This window comes from Bos indicus, chromosome 5 (assembly GCF_029378745.1).
Source record: "Bos indicus isolate NIAB-ARS_2022 breed Sahiwal x Tharparkar chromosome 5, NIAB-ARS_B.indTharparkar_mat_pri_1.0, whole genome shotgun sequence".
Taxonomy (NCBI): Eukaryota; Metazoa; Chordata; class Mammalia; order Artiodactyla; family Bovidae; genus Bos; species Bos indicus.
The window spans coordinates 82,039,379-82,057,388 of NC_091764.1; the positions used below are offsets into that span (position 1 = coordinate 82,039,379).

General features: G+C 43.1%; 2 protein-coding genes across 3 annotated transcripts in view; one reads left to right on the plus strand and one right to left on the minus strand.

The window, feature by feature from the left end:
* The window catches only part of KLHL42 (kelch like family member 42), a 38,130-nt gene that overhangs the window by 19,520 nt on the left and 600 nt on the right, over nucleotides 1-18,010 (minus strand). The window contains exons 2-3 of one of the 2 annotated variants that reach the window (XM_070789915.1): nucleotides 1,669-2,569; nucleotides 845-1,377 (exon numbers count right to left, since the gene is read on the minus strand). In XM_070789915.1, coding sequence (XP_070646016.1) covers nucleotides 845-1,377; nucleotides 1,669-1,719 — 584 coding nt within the window. In that variant the 5' untranslated portion in view covers nucleotides 1,720-2,569. Of the gene's footprint in view, nucleotides 1-844; nucleotides 2,570-18,010 lie in introns of both variants that reach the window. The other variant, XM_019961406.2, reaches the window with a different exon arrangement.
* Nucleotides 2,561-16,850, plus strand: MANSC4 (MANSC domain containing 4). The gene is made up of 4 exons (XM_070789916.1): nucleotides 2,561-7,111; nucleotides 8,503-9,049; nucleotides 11,956-12,090; nucleotides 15,053-16,850. Exons 2-4 carry the CDS (start codon nucleotides 8,821-8,823, stop codon nucleotides 15,727-15,729), a joined length of 1,041 nt encoding a protein of 346 aa, XP_070646017.1. The 5' UTR covers nucleotides 2,561-7,111; nucleotides 8,503-8,820; the 3' UTR covers nucleotides 15,730-16,850.

Consider the following 18,010-nt stretch of genomic DNA (forward strand, 5'->3'; position numbering starts at 1 on the left):
AAGGGCATGCCTGTCCTTTCTTGAGTTACATTGATTCTTCTCCCCACTTCTGAATGGCTCTGGGCCATCCTGGGCTCTGCCATCGTTTTTTTTTTTTTTCCCTACCACTTCTTCCTGTAATTTGCCCTTGTTTTTCTATTCCATCCCTGACTCTGTTCCCTCTTCCTGCCCCTGATTTCTTCCTTTTCCTTTCTTCAAGTCACCCAAGTGCATGTTGAGAGGGATTTGCAGGATGAGAAGGGAAAGGTTGGGGTGGATGATCATATTCTAATTCTGCAGGTGACCAATGCCAGGCTCAAGTCTTGAGTCCATGATGAAGACTGTCTGGGAAGAAAAGTGAGATGCAAAAGAGAATAAAAAACAAGGAAGGTAATCCTGGATAGCTAATATTAGTAGAAGCCTAATGATTATTTTCTGATCACAGATTGGTAAGCTTCAAAGTCATCAACAAGAACATCCAAAGTCAGTGTTACAGGTTACCGTGTGTCATTATAATCAGGATTAGTTCCTAAAAGAAAATAAAAATAAAAGCAAAATTAAATAAAGTTTTCTTTGGAAGTATCCTTCTAGGAAAACCCAAAAAAGGCAATTCGTCTGAAGGCAAAAATACTGGCTAAGAAAACCACGCAGCGAGCTGACCTCCTTGGGGGCTTCTGCTTCCCTGCAATTTATTAGTTCATTGGGAACTTTGCCAGAGTCAAGGCCAACCACATTCCCAAGCAAGCCATTCCCATCTCAGAACAACCTCCAGTGACTGCTGTTGACTCCACTGGAGTCAACCTGAGGGGTATGGCTTCCGGAACAGGTGGATGCGCTGGAACGCAGTAGCTGGCTGGGTGCTTACCTCTTCTGGTTCATGGAGGCCACCTGGAGCCACTCATTGGTGCTGGGGTTGTAGGAATGCGCCGCGGAGATCTCCTGGCTGGTGATCCTGTACCCGCCCACGATGAAGAGGTAGTTGTCCAGGATGGCAGCCCCGTACCCCCTGACATTCACCAGGTCGGGAGGAAGGTTGTTGGCCAGCGGGAACCAGCGCTCCGTCATCTCCTCGTACCTGAGCATGGACGGGGGCTCCCCTTGGTAGGGGTGAGGGGCCAGGGGTCCCCCCAAGAAGTCCCCCAGGGCCACGAGGACGGGAGTCCCGGTCATCCGGGCCTCTCTCAGCCTCTGCTTCAGGCTGACATCCCCAGGGGCCGGAGGAGAAGAGCCCAGGAGGTGGAACTGGGGCTTGCACAGCACCTCGTGGAAGTGGACAGCCATGAAGCGCAGGCAGGCCTCCTGCAGGTCCGGGAGCCCGTACACCTGCGCCAGGCGGTACAGCTCCAGGCAGTTGGTGAGCCGCACCTGGGACAGCAGCAGCTGCAGCAGAGACGTGACCTGCAGGAAGGAGGCCGCCTCCACCAGCTCAGATAGCAGGCTCGCCTCGTCCATGTCCTCCTCCTCCTCCTCGGCCCCGCCACCCGGCTCCCCGCGCCGGCCCAGCAGCCAGCCCTCGCGGGCGCCGCCCGCGTTGATGAAGTCCAGCACCAGGCGCAGGCCCGGGGCGCTGAGGCCGCGCAGCTGCTGCACCTCGGGGCCCCCGGCCTCCGGGCTCAGGGCCTCGCGCATGCCGGAGCGGTAGAGGGCGCGGAAGTAGTCGCTCTGCTCGATGAGCTTTCGCTTGCTCACCGGGTAGCAGCGGTCCTCCAGGCGAATCTGCACCATCTCGTCGGCCGACATGGCCGGGGGACCGGGGGCGGCGGGGGCTCCCGCCAGCTCTGCGCGCTCGCCTCCCGCCCCCGCGCGCGCTCGCCGGGTTCCGGGTGGCCGCGGAGCGCGGGGAGGAGGCGGCGGCGGTGCGGGGCCGCCCGCTCCCGCCCAGCCTCCCAGGGCCGAGGCGGCCCCTCCTCCCGGTCCCGGGGGCGGTGGCTCGGCCTCGCCCCCCCGCCCCTCCGGCCTCGGTCCGCGCCAAAAAAGGCCGGGGCAGCGCGCGCTGCCCGCTCGGGTCGTCCCGGGCCGTCAGCCGGGAGGGGATCCCAGCCTCCAGCCGCAGCCTCCTCCCACGGCCGGCTTCTCACTTCCGCCCGCGGGACCCCTGCCGCCGCCGCCGCGCTCCGGCTTTCAGGGAGGGCAGGAGGCGGCGGGTCTCGGGAGCCGGGAAGGCGCCTCCCCGCGTCCTCCCCCGCACGCCGGGCGCCGTGACCCTGCTGCCCGCCGGGGTGCAGCGCCGCTCCGCGCGCGCGGGATACGGGAGGAAGCTTTGCCTTCCACCGCGCCTTACCAGCGGGAAGGAAACGCAAGAGAAAGGGGCGTGGAAGGAAGGGCATGAAATGAGTCGAGGTCTAGGGAGTCGAAAAGACATCACGCGTGGGGTCGCGCATCCGACCGAGTCCGGCCTCGGGTCTGGGGTGGGGACCGAGGCCCGCGGGCCGTCTCTGGACGCGTAGGTGGCACCTCGGGCTCATTCCTCGTAAGGGTCATCGTGGAGGAGCCATCTTGCAGGAAGAAGGGCCTGCTGGATGGCTGCAGGTTGTGCAGGGCTGCGAAGCAGAGGAGCGTGTGCGCACTGCTAGGGCCTGTGCTCTTTGTGCTATTAAAAGAAAGAAGTACGACTCAATAAACGTAGATCAGCTGCCTTTCAAAGTATTTTCTAACAGCCATTGCATTCCCGGTTTCATTTTGGTGGGACTAGCCACCCTGGAATGTTACTTCTGAGCAAAAGGTCTGGAGGCTTTTGCTCGTATTTTCCTACAGAGGTGGCTTTTCTGGACACCCTTTTACCCCTCCCTGACCCCTGACCCCCGCCAACTGAGGACCACTTAAGCAAGGCTACTGCTTCCCCATCTTCTCCCATTGAACACTGCAAGTAGAAAGCACACCTCAAATAAGGATCTTGTGTTGCTCATAAGAGGAGAATTAATCCTAGAAAGGGGGAAAGTGAAAGTGAAATCGCTCAGTCGTGTCCGACTCTTTGCGACCCCATGGACTGTAGCCTAGCAGGCTTCTCTGTCCATGGGATTTTCCAGGCAATAGTACTGGAGTGGATTCCTATTTCCTTCTCCAGGGGATCTTCCCGACCTAGGGATGGAACCCGGGTGTCCCGCATTGGAAACAGACGCTTTACCGTCTGAGCTACCAGAGAACTCTAGAAAGGGAGAGTAGGTGGTGGTACTTATTAGGTTACCTTGAAGGGTTAGGATTGGGAGGGAATAGTGTGTGTGTGTGTGTGTGTGTGTGTGTGTGTGTGTGTGTTCACTCTTATCTTAACAAAAGCCCCTTGCAAACTTTCTTTGACCAGAGATTGAGAGCCAAATATAGTACTCCTCAACCTGGGGAAAATAGTCCTTGGATTTTTTTTAACAAGCTTCATCTTTCTTTATGAATGACAAAGTGTTAAATAGTAACTTCTTCATGAGTACAATGCCCCATATTTCAAACAAAAGATAACCTCCTACAGTGCTGATTAACATTTTCTGTTAGGAAGTTGTTGTTTGTTCAGCTGCTGTATCATTTCAGACTCTTTGCGACCCCACAGACTGTTGCTCCGTCCATGGGTTTTTCCGAACAGGAATACTGGAATGGGTTGACGTTTCCTTCTCTAGGGGATCTTCCCAACCCAGGGATCTCCCGCGTCTCCTCCATTGGCAGGTGGATTCTTTACCACAGAGCCACCAGGGAAGCGATTATGTTAAGGAGGGGAAAGGTTAAAAACCAGAGAAGGAAGTCGTGTCCTAAAACATGAAATCATTTCAACACATTGTTCAGTTACACGGTGCTTCTTTCTGTGTGATTTAGGGCTTCCCAGGCGGCACACCTGGAGCAGTGGTAAAGGATCCACCTACCAATGCAGGAGACATGGGTTCGATCCTTGGGTCAGGATGATCCCCTGGAGAAGGAAATGGTAACCCATTCCAGTATTCTTGCCTGGAAAATCCCATGGACAGAGAGGAGCCTGGCGGCCTACAATCCATGGGGTCGCAAAGTCGGACATGACTGAACACACACACTGTGTAATTTAGCTGCTTCATCATGAGACACTGTCATCCCTTATTTTCTTTATACTACACTATGAAGAAGGAACTAAACATTTAAAGACAGGGAAGAAAATTCTCGTAGATTCTGGGCTCCCTGGGAAAAGTGAAGGAAACAAAGATGGACCCATGACTTATCTCTTTAAAGATATTTTCTTGGATTCTGGGGAAAACTTCTAGCGTTCCCTTTGTTTCACGCAGCCTTTAGATCATTACTGATAAAGCTCCAGTCTCACGTGGGACCTCTCACACTTCTCTTCTCAATGAGCAAGTAATGGAGACATCTAAGGTTCTTTGTGGGTGTGTGATCATGAGAGTAGCATCCTGTTTGGAAAGGCAATGATTCACTTCCAGTGTTAGGCTGGGAAACTTTGGCCAGGAGGTGCCCCTTGTGTCAAAGAGTCTTGAACCTGGAATTTGTGCCTCCATCAGCAACAATGTCAGATTCAGTGGGTCAGCTAAGAACAGGCTCTTAGTCTCTCCTCAGTCTCTTTATAATCTTTCACCGGTGGAGGCTTTTGTTCCCCAGGCGTCATAGATATGCCTTAGACTGGTGTTTCCTTGCTTTTTAAAAATGGACCAAAGGAAAAACAAATCACACTCAAAGAAGCACATGCATTAGAAAGTAATTCACGCCCAATAATATTATCAGAGCAGATCTTAGGCAGGTAATGTAAGGTATCAGTTTGACAGTACTAGGTGCTGATCCTGTATTGGCCCCTGACATGATAGTAACGCCATTTAGAATTGAAAGTCTCTTAAAGATCGAATCATTTTAATAACTCATGAAGTAAGTTTTCTGTTAAGCTAGAAATGCAGTCAAAACATTATAAACTTTATTTACCAAAGACCTAAAATTACTATTAAGCTTCATCAAAATGTTGCTTGTCTATAACTGGAGATACACTTTTATAGATCTATTATTGACTGACCTTTGTGGCAACATGATTTACTTCAAACACCTAACAATTTGTTTTACTAAAATCTAAAGTAAGGGTCAAACACAAAGCTAGACTATTTCCTTAAGAATTTATGGATAGACTTGCCTGGTGGTCCAGTGGTTAAGTCTCCAGGCTTCCAGTGCAGGGCACACATGTTTGATCCCTGGTCAGGGAACTAATGGACTTCCCTGGTTGCTCAGACAGTAAAGAATCTGCCTTCGATTCAGGAGACTGGGTTTGATCTGCGTTGGGAAGATCCCCTGGAGAAGAGAATGACTACCTACTCCAGTATTCTTGCCTGGAGAATTTCATGGAGAGAGGAACCTGGTGGGCTACAGTCCATGGGGTTGCAAAGAGTCAGACACGACTGAGCAACTTTCACTTTTTCTCTCTTCAGGGAACTACTTTGCTTGGCACAGCCAAAAATAAGAAAAAGATTTTAAAAGAAAAATAAAGGATTTATGGAAAATATACCTTTTGACCTAGAATAGGGAAAAATCAAAGTAAAAGATGTTTATCATAGTGTTGCTTTGAATAATAAAAGATTGAAAAACAACATATAACAATAGCAGTAGCTGACATTTATTGAATGTTTATTATATGTTGTAAGTGCTTTACATGGATTGCAATCTATTTTAATACTCTTCTACAGCTGAGGAAGTTGAAGTGCAAAGTAAATTTTGGTATATGAGTAGAATGAATACCGTAGAACTGTTACAACTTTGGATGCAGAGTTTTCTTTAGAGACACTGAACATATGATTTTACATTGGATTTTTAAAAAACAGTTTCTGAAACAATATGAATCCATTTTTTGTAAAATTGTACATGTGTTTTTTTTTATGGCGATGTCTGGAAGGATGTTTACCAAAAGATTTAAGATTGTAAGATCTTGAATGGTTATTATTTCTTTTTGTACTTTTCTGTATGATTTGGGTTTTTAAAGTGCATGCTCATGCTCAGTCACTCTGTGTGTCTGGTTCTCTGTGACCCCATGGACTGTAGCCCAGCAGGCTCCTCTGTCCACTGGGATAATCATCCCAGTAAGAACACTGGAGTGGATTGCCATTTGTATGTCCATTTAATTAAAAAAAAAACATTTTAAGAAAAATTAATCATATATTCCAATTTCTCAGGCCCCATTTTAAAAAATGATTTCCATCAATTTTATGAACTGGTGAAATGAAAGTGTTAAGTAAATACTTAACTGTAAAACTGTAAAAACACTTAACTGTAAATACTACAGTTACTATCTTTTAAAAAAGATGAAATATTGACTGTTTTTCAAACATCTTTTGAATTTAGTGTCTGCTGTTACCTCACTGCCACTTAAAAATTGTTTATATCTTATTTTTTAGTCCCTCCAGTATTTCTAAAACAGTTGTTTCCTCTTTGCTTTTTAATAAGTAAGACTGAAATTTCTTGCTTTCATTAAAGCATGGGGGCAATTTAAATGTTTAAAGTAGAACAGTTCTTAAAATGGCTCTATTTAATTCGGGCTGAGCACCTTCATGTAGCTGAAACTTTCACTTATTTCAGTGTTTTCCAGACATCTTAGGAAATCACCCGAGACACTTCATATAAAGATAAGAACTCTGGTTCCCACATCAGAGCTACTGAATCAGGCTCTTGGGAGGATGGTTCGGGTCTCTATCTCAGATCATTGTAGTTTCCTCCCTCTTCCCCCCACTCTCCTGCTTTTAATCTCTCCTTTTCAAAATAGCCAGCTCTAAGAAGTTACCTGTTTCCAGATTCAGTGTTTAACAATCAGCCCAAAATTTGCTTTAAAAAATTGAAAGCCTGCTTTTACACTGGAACTTGTAGACTCTATAAAATGCAGCCTTGATCTCCCCGTGAACATCATCTGAAAGCAAAAGCATTCAACAACTGAGGATTGTTCCCTTACCCCTGACAGAAACACGAGCACTTCAAGGAATTATACATAGAACACAAGAAGCCACATTTAATGTGACTGAAAGATGTGGAGGTTAGAAAGTTGACTTTCCGGTTTATGGCCCCAAGGTTTGGACTAATCCAAATAGCTCCTGGAATCTCAGGGGAAAACAGGAAGCACTCTTTTGTTCCTCATCTATCTCCTGTTTTTGCGTTTAGGAAGCCTTTCTTCCCTCTTTCCTCTGAACAGATGAAAGCTTGTTTGCAGGTAAGCAACTGAAATTTGTTTTCTAAAAGAAGTTTATTAGAATAAAATATTTATTATTTTTAGTGTATTTTACGTGGCTTATTCAAGTTAAGACTTAGTCTAATTTTTGCTCAGAAGAAATTTTTTTAAGTTAATCAGCCTTTTGACTGTCATCCTCTTTATTATTACTAATATTATATGTTTCTAAAAATCAAAAGATATAATTACACTATTATTAGTAGACAGATGGAGAGATGAAATTTCAAAGTGTATGATAAACAGATCACAGGAGGGAAAATTTTCACTTTTCATTTTTTAAAAAGCAGTACAGTACTTTTTGTGCTTCCCCAGTGGCTCAATGGTAAAGAATCCGCATGCAACGCAGGAGATGCAGGAGACGTGGATTCAATCCCTAGGTCGAGAAGATCCCCTGGAGAAGGAAAGGCAATCCACTCTAGTATTCTTGCCTGGAGAATGCCATGGACAGAGGAGCCTGGCAGGCTACAGTCCATGGCATTGCAAAGAGTCAGACATGACTGAAGCAACTAAGCACACGCAGTACTTTATAACCCAAACTAATTACCACTAGTGCTTTGTATAAAAATGGATATAAAAGAGCAACAGTTCTATGCTTTGAACCAATTTCATCTTGGATATTGTGGAATATGGAACACAATCTTCACAAAAGAGACCATTTTCACGGCCTTTAATATTTTTTCAAATGTTTTGGCATTGCAATGGAAGTAACTTTATTAATATTTAGAAATTTAAAACTATTTCCCTAATGAACATTTCCTGTAACTACATCTGCTTCAGAGATGCCTTTATGTATGTGCTTCACAAAGTTTTCTTTGTAACTTGAAAACATAAATAGCAGAAAATCCCCAAACTGCAGTTCTTCACAATTTTCTGTTATGCTTTTAACTCTTGATTGAACAAAATACACTTTAATGGGTGTTGTATTTCATCTAGTTATTAGAATATTCTTGGCTGGATCTTTTATCTTTTCAAAAAGCATGTGGCTGGCCTTTGCAAAAAATGCCTGACCCCAGAAGTGACCAGGATTCATATTCAGTGTTTTCGAAATCACTGCAAAGTTAAAAAATTTTTTCATTTTTATTTCATTTTCACTTTGTATTTACTTTTTATTTTTTTCCAGTGATTCTGAATATTAGAACTTTAATTCAAAGAAAAAAGATCACTGAAAAAAAAAAATCTGCAGTCACAAGTTTCTTAAAGAAACTGACAGAAGTATCCTGACAAAATAATGTCTTGTTTCCTGGTGAAATTGATCCTTCCTTTATCTGACGTCAAGTGACTGAACTGTTGTTTTACTCAGAAAGACTCTTGGCTAGGATTTCGAGTTGTCTTTATATTTACTTGGTAAAAGGTGTCTGTGACTTCCCTTTCAGAGAAAGAAGAAAAGCAGAGGAGAGAATCTACGACTACTGGAGGCTAAAGGACAGAGTACTGAAATGGCCTGGAAAGTGTTCAGAATTAACACCAAGTCATCAAGTCCCAGGTGTGGGGTGCAACTGGGAAGAAACAAAAGAAAAGTCAACGTGCAGTCAAAGAGCCGCTTCATTTTTCTACAAAGTGACCCTTCTCAAAGTTCCAAGGAAGCTCTTCCTTCACAACAGCCCTGAAATCCCAGCTGTTCTGAACCCTGATGGTCAGCTCCAGCATCTGTCTGGTCACCAAACTTATTGCCGAGTCTTCATTCCAGGGAAATGCGTGCGGTGGTGGTAGCAGCAAATGTGATACTGCTCCTGAGCATGGGGGGGACCTCAAACTCTCTTTGCTCACCCACCGTGTTTTACAGAGACTGCTGGATCCGTCGCTTCCCAGGTTTTCTGATTGACCTGGAGGAGTCTCAGAAGCTGGGGGCCCAGTTCCTGAGGTATTATTCTGAAAACACCGGTCAGAAGTGCAGTCGGAACTGCTGTCTTAGGAAGGATGGTAAGTGTCCATGATAGACCTGAGAAAATGGGGGCAAACTTCTAAAAGGAGGACCTGAGGAAAGAGCCCTTGGTAGAGGGTCCAGTGAACAATTGACCCAGACGAGGGAAGATGCCCTGAAGGACCCCCCCTCTGAAAAAAAAAAAAAAAAGATGCCCTGAAGGAGGGAGTGGGCACAGAGGGAGAGACACTGAGACTGACTTTGCAGGTGAAGTCAGTGCCAGCTTGGTTTATAAATCTAGCAATGACCCAGGAGGCTGTGAACCTGCTGGTAACAGAGAACCTCTTCTCTCCACTACAGTGCTGAATGAAAAAATTTCCTTGAGAGCTAACTAACAATATTTCTATAGCCCAGAATATAGCATATATAATTCCAAAAGTATTTATAATAATTTCCTTTTCAAAGTTCTTTCGGTGATATTAGTATCATATCACACTTTTGAAATGAGCTTGCTTGGGCTGACCAAATGTGGGAATGTACTGAATAGGATTTAGATTGTGATTCATATTTTGAAAGAAATAGGGAGATTTATATCAACTAGAAAAGGGAAGAAAGGCAAAGAAGAGAAAAGGAAGGAAGGAAGGAAGGACGGGAGAAAGAAGTGGGGGAGGGAGGAAGGAAGAAAGAAATCTACAAAATACCCTGACATAATTTTTTTGGGTATGAGATGTGGAATCAGGGTTAAATATCATTCATATAATATAATCAAGGCCTGTAATTAGAAAAATGCTTCATTGTTGCAGAATTTCAAGTTACATTTGACTTCATTTATTTCATTTTTCTAAGATTTGAAAGCTACTTGGAAAGAACAAAAGTGACACAGCACTTTGAAATAATTCTCTTGTTCTACACTTTCTTCTTGTGGTCTCATGCTGCTGCTGCTAAGTCGCTTCAGTCGTGTCCGACTCTGTGCGACCCCACAGACAGCAGCCCACCAGGCTCCCCCATCCCTGGGATTCTCCAGGCAAGAACACTGGAGTGGGTTGCCATTTCCTTCTCCAATGCAGGAAAGTGAAAAGTGAAAGTGAAGTCGCTCAGGCATGTCTGACTCTTAGTGACCCCATGGACTGCAGCCTACCAGGCTCCTCCATCCATGGGATTTTCCAGGCAAGAGTACTAGAGTGGGGTGCCATTGCCTTCTCCTCTTGTGGTCTCATACTGACATTAATTGCCTCTTACCCAATTATCCATCTAAGATTTCTAGGATGCAGATTGGAGCTCCTTGGAGAATCTGTCTGTCAAGAGACCACAGTGTAAGAAGCTGTCACAAACTAAGCCCTCAAATTTAATCAGGCACAGAAGAGAGCAATTAATTTGTTAAAGGGAAATTTTGAAAAAGGTAGCAAAATACTCAGCTTCCAGATGTTTATAACCCCCAGAATCATTCACTGAGACCAGATGAGGGAGGGATGATAACTTTTCCCCATTTTCCCATGCCATGAATTTACCTTATTCTCCACACCAGGCAAACTATGGACTATGGACTTTTAGAGATACTAAAAGCATCCATTTGGAATTCCATGATTTTAGAGTCTTGTGGGGTTGTGGCTTTCCTTCTCTAGAAGAAGAAAAGGCACGAACACACATCCCTTTTTACCTGGAAGCCAGAACTTCAAAATGCTACCATCCTGCAGTAGCTAACCTACTCAGAGCTGGGACTCTGAAATACACATGAAGAATGTAAAAGATCTTTAAAAATTAGTCCCTACAGGATCCAGTGCTTTCTTATCAGAAATTCAGATGTCTAAATTAGAATGATGTTCTTTCTTCCTTTTCCTTGAACTTTACAGCACAGTCCTCAGGGAAAATGTCTTGGTAATCTATAATGTATTAGCAATGAATTATTAATTGACTTTTCTCTCATTCTGGAAAAAAAAGAGAGCAGAAACATGGGGTGTCCCAAAAGTAATGGGGGAGAGGTAACCCCCAGAGTTAGCCTTACACAGAAGCAGAGCAGGCTCTGCCAGCAGTCCCACAGCAGCTGCAGGTACACTCTGAAGTCTGGTAACAGTACACTATCCCTCTGCAATCTCATTTTATTAAAGAAGCTGATACCTTTGGGTCAATGAATATTTCTCATCACATGGTTCCTACTATACAGCAGCAGGAGGAAAATCTGTGCTGCACTGCAGGGATGACAAGACTGAAGATCTGCACTCAACAACTCTGACTTAAAAGTTATCCAGAAATAATACGGTATCTTTTAAGGAGCAAATCTCCTTAGAAAAGAGGAGCTGGGGAGAGCAATGCCCCCTACAATTCCAAACGCTAGCCACCCTGTCGGTCCTCTCCCTTCCTCTGACACTGATTAGCGTTTCACTGGACGTAGCTTAGCAGCATAGGGCTGGTGCACACCTGCAGTCAGGGTCAAGGTCATGTTTACCCACACTGGTGCCTCTATACCACCCGGGCCTCTTCCAGCAACAGTCAGTGCTGTTTTTGCTCTTCCCGTCACTCCCCTTTCTGTTATAGCATTTGTCCATTTATTGTCCTATTTCTTTCTCTGGTGAACTCCTTAGCATTCCAAGAGGGTATTACACCTGGAAATCTCATATTATAAACATCAGATTAGAATATTATGATATTATAAATCTCCCCTCTGGGGAGAGGTTTTTGTAGTCAATTGAGTTTTCCTGAACATGAAATACTGGGATTGCAAAATAATTCCAGGTAATCCTATGTAGCATGGGAATGTATGAATGATTACTGAAAGACAAGTCAGTATTTTCTTTTGAAGAGGCATTTCCCCATCTTCACAGAAATAGCTGCTCTCAGTTCATAGTTAGATGTCTGAACAGCCCTGCAAGGAACTGTTAATCCAGTGTTTGTGAAAGAAACATAAGCTACTCAGAGCTTATCAAGCTGCAGAAATCAAGCAGACATACTTTGCCTGCTTCCTTTTCAGTGTCCTGTAACCTGGCTGTCTTCTTCCACGATCCTATTCATGACAATGTCAACTGCCTCCACGTTCACTGCCCAACCCTGGAGAGCTGCATACTGGAGCCTGGAACCAGTGCCATTTTATATAACATAACAGATGGTAATGATTTATGTACTTTGTATGTACTTCTAAGAATGTCTAATATTTTAGTAGAGGCAAATAACCTAGAAATTGGCTGGAAGAAGCCATGTATGAATTTCTAAATAATTATTTTCCAGTGAACTCTGGAAAAGTTTGGGGCTTCCAAGGCAGAAAGTAAAAGGAAATTCACATAAATTTGGCATGTTCAGCAAGGATGACTTTGTCCCAGATAACAAATCATATGTGACCAAACAAGAACAATGTATTTCATTTACCCCAAGAGCCTTCAACAAGAGCCAAAATAGGTATTTCTACTATAGTCAGTAAGCATACAACTAAGAAGTTAAGTAATATGCTAAATGTCACTGTTGAGGCTTGCTGACATTATATACAAGGATTCTACAAAGATTGATTCAGGGACAGGAAATACACTTACTGCCACATATTAATTTCTGGTCCCAAGATAACCAGTACGTTTTACTTTAGAAAAACAAATTATTTAAGTGTCCTTTGCCCATGTATATAATCTCAGGGTACAGATTAGTAAATATCAAAGATCGACTTTTGCCATCACCATACAAAGGAGGTAAATTTCTTTATTGATCTGTACTTGTTGACCACAAACTGTGTTTATCACTGCAGCTGTACCTCTGCCCTCAAGTTCCTTCTAATCTACCTGAGGAAAGAAGTCTCACAGTTAAAGACATACAATTCAATTAAAAATAGGTGATACTGCCTCGAGTACAAAGGTTCAAAAGGTTGGGGGCGGGGTAGCTAAAGAAAGCTCGATTATTCAGGGGAGGCTTCGTGGAAGAGGGCAGATAGAGGTAAGGAGTCTGTGTCACTCCCTAGGAAAGAGAGAACACTGATGTCGCTACAAGTATGGGCACATTTGGGGCTGCAATGGAAATATGGGTAGGATAGGGTAGGCCAGGTAACAAAAGAATAGAGTGTTGGTTTGACTGTCAGAAATATGGAAACAACAAAGGTGTTTAATGAGAAAACGCTATCATTAGAGTGATGTGTCTGGTTATCTTAGTCCAGGAAAATTATAAGCAGGATGCCGGCTAGAACAAGGTAATTTTACTTGCAACGAGGGATAGTTACCAGCATATTGGGAAGGGATTGGATAGCACTTAGTTTTTGGGTAGAGAAGAGAAGTCTTAACCCTGCGGTCCAGTGTTTGACTCTGTGCTTCTGCTGCAGGGACACAGGTTTGATCCCTGCTCTGGGAAGTAAGATCCCTGCAGGCAAAAAAAAAAAAAAGAGAGAGAGAGAGAGAGAACAGAGGAATCAAAAATTCCTTAGCAGTGCAGTCTATCATGGGTGATGGAAGAATGATAATGCCTCTGAACAAGACAAGGAGCTAGATAAGATGATGGTTCTGAAAATGTCAGTGGTGATGTGAGATGTTTATGTGGGAACATCCAGTAGTGCACAGGAGAAATGAGATCAGAGCTCAAGAAAGGGGAAAAAATTGGGCACATGGATTTCAGGGTCATCGATGTAGTAGGGACGATGAGGATAGTATTTTTGGCAGTGGCGGTGGGGTGGGGAGCTGGGGGGCTGTGGTCAGGGCAGAGGTTATATGGAATGCAGAGAAATACCTTAGAAAACCAAGGACTAAAGACTGTAGAAATCACGAAACCCAGTTAGGACCAAGGAGAGAACCAACAGAGGAAGAAAAATAAGGGACGCAGGCAGCCTGAGATAAAGTGCCAAAGCAATCTGTGGTGCAGGGAGTCAGTTCAGTTCAGTTCAGTTGCTCAGTCATGTCCAACTCTTTGTGACCCCATGGCCTGCAGCACGCCAGGCCTCCCTGTCCATCACCAACTCCTGGAGTTATGGCCATTGAGTCAGTGGTGCCATCCAACCATCTCTTCCTCTGTCGTCTCCTTCTCCTCCCGCCTTCAGTGTTTCCCAGCATCAGGGTCTTTTCAAACGAGTCAGTTCTTCGCATCAGGTGGCCAAAGTATTGGAGTTTCAGCTTCAGCATCAGTCCTTCCAATAAATATTCAGGACTAATTTCCCTTAGGATGGACTGGTTTGATCTCCTTGCAGCCCAAGGGACTCTCAAGAGTCTTCTCCAACACCACAGTTCAAAAGCATTCATTCTTGAGTGCTCAGCTTTCTTAATAGTCCAACTCTCACATCCATACATGACTACCAGAAAAACCATCGCTTTGACTAGACAGACCTTTGTTGGCAAAGTAATGTCTCTGCTTTTTAATACACTTGTCTAGGTTGGTCTTAGCTTTCCTCTCAGTGCAGGGAGTCAGGGAAGAAGAATTCAAGGACAGTTGGCCATCAGTGTCAAGGACAAGAGAAAAGTCAAAGCAGTGACACCCAGCAATCAGGAAAAAGGGAAGGTACTGACCACTCTAGAAGCAGAATTTTGGCATAATAGAGGATGGAAACAACATGACAGAAAGCACAAAACAAAGTCAGAAAGGAAATGAAGGAAGTGGATGTTGGTGTCGTGAGAGAGAGGGAACAAGAGAGACTGAAAGGGAAACAGTTTCTGAAGCCAGCCGGAAAGGAGTTTATAAGAGGAGAGAGAACACACACTGAAGAAGACCGGAGGCACTGAGCAGGGATGCGATGTAGGGCTCTGCTAATAATTTTGAATAGCTACACATCTCAGGCCTCATTTTGTTTAACTCTAAAATGTTACTCATATCAAATGGTTACTATTTCTGAAGTTCTTGCCCTCACACTGCTATTGTTGCCTAAAAGCCCTGGCAGATACAAAGTTTTCTCTATGATGTAGCCAAGTTTGTTTGCAACAGAAGATGTCTTAGAAAGTTAAGAATTCAAATGTGGTCAGTATGTCTAAAAGCCTTTGAGAAATGTGCACTAGGGGAACTTGCAATTAGCTTAGTTCATAACTCAGAGAGGCAAAATCTAGGACTTCAGTAAACTGTACTTTAGGGCCCTCTCTGCTAAACTAAAAATAAATGATGCCTTACTTATTTTTCAGGTATAGATCCTGATTTGCTGGTTTTTGAACAATCACTGCCCACATATCTAAATACCCGTTCTTCATCTGATACATGGGAGAGACTAAGGATTCTAAAAGCTATGTATTTAGATAAACAACAAACCACCATGATAAACCAAATGCTACCATCAATAGAGGCTCCGTCACCAACCACACATCAAGAGTTGGCAACCACAAATAATACTAGGTATTCCAAGGAATTGACCACAGACTCTTGGGCAAGATTCATTGCCCTGAATGACTCCATTACCACAAAGATAAATACGGTGTCAGCCAGTACTGACTTCATCAACAATCCAGATAACAAGACTGTTTCTCCTTTCTTTGTGCCCAGAGACACAAAACTTTCTCATATGCCTAGTCCCTCCCAACTCAACAGCAGTAAACAATTACTAAACAAAACCAAAGGATCCAACAGCAGAAACCACACATCTAAGAATGAAGACTCAACACCTGGTGGGGCACCTGTGACTGGTGTAAAGACGTGGCTGGTTCCTGTAGCCCTCTGCACCGCTGTCATCTTTCTTTGCTCTTGTGTAGTCATCCTGGCATCTGGTTGCTGTCGAAAGCAGTACGGCCAGTATAAACCAGGGCAGAGAAAGTCAGGACCCAGGCAAATTAAAAAATGTGCCAATCAGAAGGAGTTCTCTTACTGATGAAAGGTGAGAGCATTTTGAGTATCATTTTTAGTTTTCTTAAGCAATTTGGTTAAAAAAAAAGGAAAAAAATAAAATAAAGCACAGATGCCCATTCATACCAATCTCTAAAGGCCAATGTTTGATAAACATAACTGCTTTTTGTGATTATATCCATTTCTTGAATAGTGTACCCTTTGCCAAGCTTCAAAATTCTGACCCCTGCAGTTATTCAGCACAACATAAGAGAGACAGTTCTAAGTGCAGTATGTGTATCAACTTGTTGAATATTTAGAACTCTGTGGGTTTTCATTAACCATCATACTGATATTTTACAGATGAGGAAACAGGAGAAAAAAGGCTAAGTATACTGCTGAAAGTCACACAGCTAGTATGTAGCAAAGCCATATTTCATAGGCAATATGGTTCAAAGGTCCACGCTTGAAATCCATGTTGGACTACAAGTCTCCACTTTCCCAGTGAGTATGGAAAAAAGATACAGGAGAAAAACACCATAATATTTTTCTTCCATTAAGGTCATATTACCATCACATATGTTAATGAAATCTTTTAGTGGTTTGAGCAAAAAAGCTTCTTGATCTTTTATATAGTTTTCGATGTTCAATTTATTATTCTCAATCCTAATCCATTCTCTTCATTTTCTAAAACATGTCTCTCAATGATTATAGGAGATTTCTGAGTTTTCTGTTGAATAAATGTTGGGAGTTTTAGTTTATGTTCCTCAGTTGTATACATTGTTTTCCCAGGGTAAATATTAGCTCTAGGTATTTCAAGCTCTGTCCACTCCTTACACCAGACTCACCCCCTAGATCTTAAACTCCAACTCTTTAAGTGTAGAAATCTGAATTACCATCTCTAATGATCTTAAACTTTAGACCCTTAGTCTCATCCTTGAAAATATTTTTTAATGGGAGCACAGATATTAAACAGCTATTTGTAGTAAGTATGTGTGTGCGTGTTCAGTTGCTCAGTTGTGTCCACTCTTTGCAACCCCACAGACTATAGCCTGCCACTTTCCTCTGTCCGTGGCATTTTCCAGGCAAGAAAATGGGTTGGAGTGGGTTGCCATTTCCTCCCCATATGTTTCTTAATACACTAGTGAAAACAAAAAACAAAAAACATGCAATTTAGAGGGAATATCAAGATTTACTCTAAAAAGATATTTAAGTTATCTGGGAAGCTATGATTTGTGTATACATTCTTTTAAAGGGTTACTTTTCTTTCAAATATATACAAATTGTCTGAAGGTTTCCCAACAAACTAGGGTTACTAAAAAAATTTTTTGTCTTCCTTGAGATTCCGTCAGAATTTTATTTGTTCCCTAAAATTGCAGTTTTTATAAAAATGATCACAATTTGGGGAAAACATACTTGCTTTGTAAGAAAACAAATTCTTACCCCTCTTCTTCAGTCTCTATCTTTGACCAGATAAACAGAGTAAACTTAAACTGTAAAGGTGACCCAAAAGTTTGACCGAGAAGCAAAAACAAATAGACCTGAAATCATGTCCTTACTGGAAATCAGAGAGACTGAAGAGAACTTCTGAGTAGAATTTAAAACTTTCAAGAAACAAAGATTTCAGGGCTTAGTCAACAACAAAGGCTAAGGTTGTTAACACACATTTAAGAAATAACCATGATTATCAAAATCTTTCTGACACTGAAACTGGCCAAAAACTTTTGGGGAAAAGTCCATAGTAAGTCCAATATTGTGTGATATATTTAGCAATTTGGAAAGAAAATATGCAAAGAAAAAACTAAAGCTCCCTACAATTACGAAAACAGGTTTGTTCCATTTCTTAGTTGCCTATGTGCATAAGCAACTTCTGAGCCATGGAATTTACGTTTGAAGTCAGAAGTGATCACGTTATCAATATAGCAAAAAGTGTCCCTCAGAAACCTCATTAAAAGGATATTCATTATGTTCACTGTGATATTAGATCAATTAATAGCTTAAAGAGCAAGAATCTAAATAATGACAAGTAGTGCTGTTTAATTATTGCTAACAAAACAATGACAGCAGTTTTGTAGTGTTAATCTTACAGCCCTAAGATACTGCCATTAGGTGTCAATGCCATGGCCTAAGACTCTTCAAGTCAGTTGCTCAGTTAGTCAAACTGCAAAGGTTAAGGGCACAGTCTTCTACAAGATCTCCCTTACTTGTGACACCAACTCTAAGTCTGGGGGATGGCAAGTCCCAAAACCACTCTCAGGGTCCGTACTTCACTAGAGGAATTTACACAACTCAATGAAAGCTGTTATACTTACAGTTTATTATGAAAG

Bases quoted from the DNA above. Each gene is read 5' to 3' on its own strand.
- MANSC4 (XM_070789916.1), top strand. From the start codon at position 8,821: ATGCGTGCGGTGGTGGTAGCAGCAAATGTGATACTGCTCCTGAGCATG. The intron at 9,050-11,955 runs GTAAGTGTCCAT...CTTCCTTTTCAG, and splicing joins CTGCTGTCTTAGGAAGGATG to TGTCCTGTAACCTGGCTGTC. The intron at 12,091-15,052 runs GTAATGATTTAT...CTTATTTTTCAG, and splicing joins TTTATATAACATAACAGATG to GTATAGATCCTGATTTGCTG.